This window comes from Grammomys surdaster, unplaced genomic scaffold, assembly GCF_004785775.1.
Source record: "Grammomys surdaster isolate TR1022 unplaced genomic scaffold, NIH_TR_1.0 369, whole genome shotgun sequence".
NCBI classification, from domain to species: domain Eukaryota; kingdom Metazoa; phylum Chordata; class Mammalia; order Rodentia; family Muridae; genus Grammomys; species Grammomys surdaster.
This window is the reverse complement of record NW_021604788.1, coordinates 760,146-769,169: the sequence shown is the minus strand read 5'-3', so window position 1 is coordinate 769,169 and position 9,024 is coordinate 760,146. Positions and strand designations below refer to the sequence as shown.

The 9,024-nt window shown below is 45.7% G+C and overlaps 1 protein-coding gene across 1 annotated transcript; it reads right to left on the bottom strand.

The window, feature by feature from the left end:
• Positions 1 to 1,080: 1,080 nt before the first annotated feature.
• On the bottom strand, positions 1,081 to 8,570 carry LOC114631947 (melanoma-associated antigen B4-like). The gene is made up of 3 exons (XM_028780325.1): positions 8,515 to 8,570; positions 2,698 to 2,739; positions 1,081 to 2,578 (listed from the first exon to the last, which is right to left on the bottom strand). Exon 3 carries the CDS (start codon positions 2,530 to 2,532, stop codon positions 1,543 to 1,545), a length of 990 nt encoding a protein of 329 aa, XP_028636158.1. The 5' UTR covers positions 2,533 to 2,578; positions 2,698 to 2,739; positions 8,515 to 8,570; the 3' UTR covers positions 1,081 to 1,542.
• Positions 8,571 to 9,024: the final 454 nt, after the last annotated feature.

The window sequence follows — 9,024 nt, the reverse complement described above, 5'->3', positions numbered from 1 at the left end:
ACATCCTGAGCATGCAGTGTCTATGGAGGCTAGAAGCCGTTGGATCCTCTAGAACTACAGTTAAAGATGGTTGTGAGCCACCACATGGGTACTTGGAATCGAACAGCAGCCATTGTTCTTGACCACTGAGCCATCTCTTCAGCCCTACTAAAATTATTTACACTGAAGGTGGTGGCTTATTAAAATTCCCTATTAATGGAAAAGACTCTGGCTTTATCTGTGTTAAGAATAAGCACTTAGTGACATCTTAGTAACTCTTCTCAAGTATCACTTATATTTTTCAAAAATTTCTTGACACCATATGTACGTTTTGTGTAATATATTCATCTGTTCTGTGGCTAAGAACTGCCTATCTATTCTTGCACTAAGTGGATATATCTTTCTAACAATCTCAAATTCCAAAAGAACATTTAAGATTTGTTTCTTGAGTCAAGGCTAGTCTCTGCCCTCTGATGTATCATGAGTCTGCTCATTACCATTCCTGCAGTCTCATTCAGACCACCACACAATCTCACTCAAATTACTTACCACTGATGAAGTTGGAGCTGCCAAATATTTTGCCTTATAGTTTGTGAGACTCTAAAGTAGAGTGCAATATTTGGGTGGTAAAAACACTAAAAAGAATAATTTGTATACATATCATTTAATGAGGCTGCTGGCCCTTTGCTCAAAACACAAACTTTAATTTGTCTACTAACAGAGAACAAACCCAAGTGCAGTTTAAATATTACATAATTAGTATAGCATAGCAATATTTGGTGAACAGCATTTTGGTTCATTTATACCATTTGAATTGCCTAGTCTAGTATATTCCATAATGTTTTATACTTAGCTTTCATGAAAATCGCCTGTTCCTCATATCATCTATATGCCACTTATATCTTACATAGTATGTTAACCTCTTTCTTATATGTAGCTGCTTCTAGACACTGATAGCTCATTGCCAATGGCTATACTATGTTTTTTCGTACCTGATCCAGTGCTACTGGAGAAACTTCCAGAGAACCAATGCTTAATTGATTCTTGAAGAAAATAATAAAGTAAGAGATTTATAATTTACTTTCTAATGAATTTGAGTAAAGTCATCAAATCCAACTTTATTTCACTTAGCATTATACAAAAAAGTAAAAATATACAACTAACAATCACACTCATATATAAAATTTTCAAAAGTAACAACAGAAACTTTCCCACTTCACTGTTGTTTCACCACTGTATGATATCACATTGCCATGAAAATCCCTTTTCCAATTAAATGTCACATAATGTTTTAGTAAAAACAAAATAGGATTTTCCAGTTTGTTACAAAATAAAAAAACAAGTCCTAAACTGACAAGTGACAGTTACCTCTTTATGCAGTTAACAGAAAGCATGGCACAAAGCACTGTTTAGTTAAACAAACATTTGAAAAGTAACAACAATAGCTTCTATTCTACTAATGAATAACAGGCCAAGAATGGGTACATGATGATTCTGGTATGCTATGAACCCTCTACTGATTAGAAGTCTGACTGTTTTTCAAAGACAACAGAACAGACTCACCTATATGTTACAGGGCTTTTGGGATACAGCCTTGGAATGAACAACCTTGCCTTGAACTCTCCTTCTTGGTACCCCTTCCTGATCTCTAAGAGCCAATTGGTAGAGATTAGGGAAGGCACTAGGGACTGTGCCATTGACCTTAGCTAAAACTTCCAGGACTTTCATCTTGGTGGTTTCAGCATGGGCTCTGGGTCCCCACAGGAACACATAGCTTGGGGGATCACTGCCAGGTACCTGGTGGTACTCCAGGTAATTTTCCTGCACTAGATCTCTTATAAACTCTTCAGGCTCACCAAAGATCAAGTGCTTCTTCCCAGCATATACCCCCACTCCATTCAGAAATTGCCAGACCTCTTGCTCAGTGGCACGGTTACCCTTCATGAAGATCACACCTAGGATGGACATCAGGAGACCAGTCCTTGGCAATCCCCAATTACTACTCAAACTTCCCTCAGTGGAAAGACCCAGTTTGCCCACCAGCAAATAGGAATGAGTGTTGGGATCTATTTCCTTCAACTCAAGACCAAAGACTAATTCTAGGCGTGCAGAAGTTCTCCGGAGGATCTCAGGGAAGTGTTCCTTATACTTCTTGTTGACTATTGCCACCATTTCACTCCTTGTAACTGCCTCTTTCATCTTAAACTTATCTAACAAGAACTCTATCAGCACACTAGCCTTCCGCATGATAGGATCTTTAAGTGAGTGCTGAATAGAAGTCTCTGCCTGGGCCCCATCTGAACTTTTCTTATCAGCAAGAACAACAGCATTCCTAACACCTATACCAGAGCCTGTGCAGGACACACCTGCTCCGAAAGATCCAGGGTTTTTCACACCCTGAGGAGCAGAATCACCAGGGAAGCTGGAGCCAATACTCTGGTCACCAGGAGAAGACCCTGCTTTCTCTGCAGTGGGCTGAACTTCTGGGACCTCCTTGCGTGACTGCTGTCTTTTTGCACGGGAGCGGCTCTTACTCTTTTGACCCCTAGGCATGATGACTGGGCTCAGGACTGAAGTAGAAGAGCTGACAGGCAGGAATCTGGAAGGATAAGAATGACAACCTGTAAACACCACTTTACTACCAGGTATAGAATACCTTGGATTTAATGAAGACCTGTTTTTGCAGCTTTCCAGGAGAACATCTTTCTAGGAACATACCAGGACTCCCGTACACGTGGATCAACCTCTTTTCTGCAAATCCTGTGGAAAAAAAAATTAAAACTTGTTAGGCCACTGAATAAAAGTCTAGTTTCAGGATTCCAAGACTGGGTTAGGTCTTCCCCTAGCTTCACTTGCAAGAGCTAAGCAGACAGACAAACTTAGGCCACCATACAGGGGCAGAGGCCTGTACAGATAGATTCACTTAGGCCTCCATATGGGGGCAGAGACGTGTATCAACATAAACCCACTTAAACTGCCATGAAGGGATATAGACCTGTGCAGAAAGACACCTTTAAGCTCCATGCAGGGGCAGAAATCTGTGCCCATACAAAGCCACTTAGGCTGCCAGATACAGACAGATGCCTGGAGGGAAAGAGAGACCCACTTAAGATTGCCAGTGGAGGCATGTGTAGACAGATCCACTAATGTTCCCATACAGTGGCCAAAGCCTGTGCAGATAGACCTGCTTAGGCTGCCATACAAGTGTGGAGACCTCTAGAGACAGACCAACTAAGGCTACCATACAGGGACATAGACCTGTGTACTGACAAACCCAATTATATTGCTGGAAAGGGAAAGAGGCCTATTCAAATATTAAAGCTACCATACAGGGACTGAGGCCAGTAGAGACAGACCCACTAAGGGCAACATGCAGGGACAGAGATCTGTGCCCATTATGTGCCCATACAAACCCACATAGGGCACCGCACAGACAGCAGAGAGAACACTGCAGACAGACCCACATAGACCACCACACAGGAACAGAGGCCTGTACCCTGACAAACCCAATTAGCCTGATAGAAAGGTGAGGAGGCATGTACAGACAGTATAACTGAGAGCAACATAGAGGTGCAGACATCTTAGAAACAGACCACTAAGTACACCAAACACGGGTGGAGGAGACTTGTGCACTTACAAACACAAATAGCCTGCTAGAAAGGAGCAAGAGCCTGTGAAGATGTACTCACTAAGGCCACCATACAGGGGCAAAGACCTGTACCCATTCAATCCAGTTAGGGTACCAGATGAGAACTGATTACTACAGAGACAGACCCACTGAGGCTACCATACAGGGGCAGACTTGTACTCTGACAAATCCAATTAGCCCTCTCAAAAGGGGGAGACTCCTGTGCAAATAGACCTACCAAGGCCACCATATAGGGGCAAAGACCTGTACCTTTACACATCTAATTAGGCCACCACTGGAGGTAGTGGGTAACTCCTGCGCAGATAATCCCAGTAATGGCACCATACAGGTGTGGGAGAGACCTGTGCCCATACACACCTAGTCAGACTTTTGGGGTCAGGCAGATAGATCCACAGAGAGTAATACACAGGGGGAGAGAGCTATGCTTGTACATATGCAATTAGGCCACCAGAGACTGAGTTAGGCAAGGCCTGTACAGACAGACCCACTAAGGCCACCTGACAGGGGCAAAGATCTGTTCCCATAAAACCCAGTTAGGGTACCACACAGGGACAGGACCTGTACAGACAGACCCACTAGGCCACCAAACAGGTTCTGAGACTTATACTCTGACAAACACAATTAGCTCTCTTGAAAGGGGAAGAGGCCTGTGTATATAGACATACCAACACCACCATACAGGAGCAGAGACTTATGTCCATAGACACAAACTATTGGATAACCATACAATGGTGTATGTGGAGGAGGAAGGAGCTGTGTAGTCAGACCTACTAAGGCCATCATACAGGGGCAGAGGCTTGTGCTCTAAGTTCTGTGCAGACAAACCTACAAAGGCCACCATACGGGGTAGAGACCTGTGCCCATACAACCCAGTAAGACCTCCATACAGGGGAAGGGCTTACAGAGACCAACCCACTAAGGCAACCAAATAGGAGTGGTGGCTTATGCTATGAAAAAGTCAATTAGCCCTTTCAAAAGGTGCAGAGTCCTGTGCAGAGACCAACCTAGGCCACCAAACAAGGGCAGAGACCTATGTCTGTATTCACCAAATTAGGCAGTCAGGAGTGGGGTTGGGAGAAGCCTTGCAGATAGACACACTAAAGCCACCAACCATACAGAGCAGAAATGTTTGCCCATATAACCCAATTAAGCCTCCAGACAGGGGCAGGGCCTCTAGAGACAGACCCACTAAGGCCACCTTATAGGAGCCAAGAGTCCTGTGAATATAAACCCACCAAAGCCTCTATGCAGGGGTGGACATCTACGCCTGTACATACCATACTAGGCTACTACAGGAGTTTATGGGTGAGGCCTCTGTTCACAGACCCACCAAGGCCACCATACAGGGGTGGATATATATGATCTGACAAATGCAATTAGTCTCTTCAAAAGGGGGAGCCTGTGCAGATGTATACTCCAAGGACAGCATATAAGGTATACCGGTGGAGACATGTATCCATACATATATAATTGGGCCACCAGACCGGTTGGGGTCCCAGAGGCTTGTGTGGGTAGATCCACCAAGGCCAACAAACAGAGACAGAGACCTATGCCTGTGTTCACCTAATGAGGACTCCAGAGGCTGTGGTGGGCAAGGCTTGTGTGAACAGACCCACTTCGGCAACCATACAGGCTCAAGAACTTGTGGCTTTACAATTCAAATCAGCCTTACCAAAATGGGTGGAAGCCTGTTGCAGAAAAACTAACCGAGGCCACTGTACAGGAGCTGAGATCTGCATCCATACAGGAGCAAAGATTTATACTTTGAAACATAGTTAGGCTTCCTGATGGGGGTAGGGGGGAGCAGGGCCTATAGTGACAGATGCAGTAAGGCCATCATTCATAAGTGGAGACTTGTGTTCTCACAATCCCTATTGGCCCCCTTGAAAGGGTCAGAGTCCTTTGAATATTGACCCACCAATGACACCATAGAGGGGTGGAGACCTACTTATGCAAAAAAAACCTATTAGGGCACTTCAGCAGCTGGTGGGTGAGGCCTCTGTGGATAGACCCACTAAGGACACCATACAGGGGAGGAGACTTTTCAAATACAACACAGCTAGGCTTCCCCACAGGGGCAGGGGCCTGTGAGACAGACCCACTAAAACTACCATCCACAGGTGAAGCCCTGTGCCCTCATAAACACTATTGGCTCTCTCGAAAGGGGCAGAGTACTGTGAATATAAAATCACCAAAGCCAAGATACAAGGGTGTACACATATGCCTGTACAAATACAATTAGGCAACTTCAGCAGCTGGTAGGCTAGGCCCCTGTGGCTAGACCCACTGAGGCCACCGTACAGGGGCGGAAACTTTTCCCATACAATGCACTTGGCTTCCCAGCAGTGGCGGGGCCTGTAGAGACAGACCTACCAAGGCCACCATACAGCTGTGAAGCCTTGTACTCTCACAAACCATATTACCACACACATGAAAGGAACAGAGTCTAGTTAATATAAACCCACCAAAGCCAACATACAAGGGTGAAGACCTATTACTATACAAACAATATTAGAGCACTTTAGCAGCTGGTTGGCAAAGCCTGCATGGAAAGACCCACTAAGGCCACCTAACAGGGGTGGAACCTTTTCCCATAGAAAATAGTTAGGCTTCCCGACAGGGGTGGAGCTGTATTGACTGACCCACTAAGGCCACCATCCATGGGTGGAGCCTTGTACTATCACAAACCATATTAACACACGTGAAATGGGCAGAGTCCTGTTAATATAGACCCAGCAAAGCCAACATACAAGGATGAAGACCTAGTACTGTAAAAACACTATTTATTATAAGGGCACTTCAGCAGCTGGTGGGCAAGGTCTTTGTGGATAGACCCACTAAGGCCACCGTATATGGGTGGAACCTTTTCCCATAGAAAATAGTTAGGCTTCCGGACAGGAGCAGGGCCTGTAGTGACTGACCCACTAAGGCCACCGTACATGGGCGGAGACTTTTCCCATATAACATGCTTAGGCTTCCGGACAGAAGCCGGACCTGTAGTGACTGAACCACTAAAGCCACCGTACAGGGGCGGAGCTTTATGCTCCCACAAACCATATTACCACATGTGAAAAGGACAGAGTCCTGTTAATATAGACCCAGCAAAGCCAACATACAAGTATGAAGACCTAGTACTGTACAAACACTATTATAAGGGCACTCCAGCAGCTGGTGGGCAAGGTCTCTGTGGATAGACCCACTAAGGACACCATACAGGGGCGGAACCTTTTCCCATAGAAAATAGTTAGGCTTCCTGACAAGTGGAGCCCTGTGCTCTCAAAAACTCTATGGGCACCCTAGAAAGAGAGAGGATTCTGTGAATATAAACTCACCAAAGACACCATACGGGGTGTACACGTACGCCTGTACAAACCCTAACGGCCACTTCAACAGCTGGTGGTCAGGGCCTCTGTGTATAGACCCACTAACAACACCGTAGAGGGGTGGAGACTTTTCCCATACAACATAGTTAGGCTTCCCGACAGGGGCGGGGCCTGTAGTGACAGACCCAATAAGGCCACGATCCATGGGTGGAGCCTTGTGTTCTCACTAATCCTATTGGTCCCCTTGAGTATAGACCCACCAATGACACCAGAGAGGGGTGGAGACCTAGTAGTGTACAAACTCTATTAGGCAACATCAGAAGCTGGTGGGCGAGGCCTCTGGGGCTAGACCCACTAAGGCCACCATACAGGGTAGAAGATTTTTCCCATACAACACCGTTAGACTTCCCAAGAGGGGCAGGTCCCAAATAGACAGACCCCCTTAAGCCACCATACAGGGGTGGAGCTTTGTGCATTCACAAACCCTATTACCACACTTAAAGGCACAGAATTTTATTAATATAGACCCAGCAAAGCCAACATACAAGGGTGAATACCTAGTACCGTACAAACACTATTATAAGGGCACTCCAGCAGCTGGTGGGCAAGGTCTCTGTGGATAGACCCACTAAGGCCACCGTACATGGGTGGAACCTTTTCCCATAGAAAATAGTTAGGCCTCCAGACAGATTTGGACCTGTAGTGACTGACCCACTAAGACCACCATACAGAGGTGGAGCTTTGTGCTCTCACAAACCATATTACCACACGTGAAAGCAGGCGAATTTTGTTAATATACAGCGGAATTTTTAAAATATAGACCTACCAAAGCCAACATACAAGAATGAAGACCTATTATTATACAAACACTATTAGGGCATGTCAGCAGCTGGTGGGCGAAGCCTGCATGGAAAGACCCACTAAGTCCACCGTACGGGGCGGAGACTTTGCCCATACAACATAGTTAGGCTTCCCAACAGGGGCGTGGCCTGTAGTGACTGACACACTAAGACCACCATACAGGGGTGGAGCTTTGTGCTCTCGCAAACCATATTACCACATGTGAAAGGGGCAGAGTTTTGTTAATATAAACTCACCAAAGCCAACATAATTGGGTAGGGACCTATGCCTGTAAAAATCCTATGAGATAACCTCAGGCCTAGTGGTTGAGGCCTCTGTGGTTAGACTCATTAAGGCTACAGGACTTTTGCCCATATGACACAGGAAGTCTTCCTTACAGGGCAGCCCCTGTAGAGACAGGCCCACGATAGTCACCATCTAGGACCAGATACCCCACCCCCACTACCGGAACATGTATTATTCAAAATTGTCTTCTTTCTAATCTTTAAGCCCTGGTATGTTAATTTTTGTCATCTAAGTCTAAGAATTTCTCACCAGGACGTCATTCCATAAGGGGAAATAGTACAACTGGCAGTTCTAAAGGCCCAAGGCCTATAAGAGCCTTTTAGAGTAACGGACTCACAGGCGGGACAAGGTCGATTGAAAAACTTGAGATTGTGACCATTTTTAAGCAGGTTACCCTACCCAAACACCCGACAATACCTAGGATTGTTCTCTGCAGACAGGATTCCAAGCCTCTCGTGCCTAGACCTCTGGAGAGTAAAGTAACCAGAAAATGAGGTAATCTTCAACTTCCGGTCCCTCCCACTGTTTTCCTGTGGTCTCCTAAATAGACCTCCTCATAGGAGGTGCTCTATCTCTTATCTTTTGTTCCGGAGTAGAAGGTTCCCTGGTCTTATGCTTGTAATTTCTAGCTCATTTTTGCTCATCCTTATTGAGCTCTGTCCCTCCTCCACTTGCTTTGCCTCCCCTTCACTGCTCTTAGTTTTCCATTATCTACTCCCCTCCCATCTCCTCTCCCTTCCGCTCCAGTCTTCTGTAGTCCAATGTCCTAGTATTGCCCTCCTATCTCTCCCCTCGTATCTCCTCCCTTCTCTCTCCTTCTTCATTCCCTACCTTCCTCCTGTTCCTTTAGCCTAGATTCTCCTCCCTTCCTTACCCTATTCAACTCCCCTCCCCTTTCCATCTCCCTCTCCTCCCCTAAATTTCCAT

Bases quoted from the DNA above. Each gene is read 5' to 3' on its own strand.
- LOC114631947 (XM_028780325.1), bottom strand. From the start codon at position 2,532: ATGCCTAGGGGTCAAAAGAGTAAGAGCCGCTCCCGTGCAAAAAGACAG.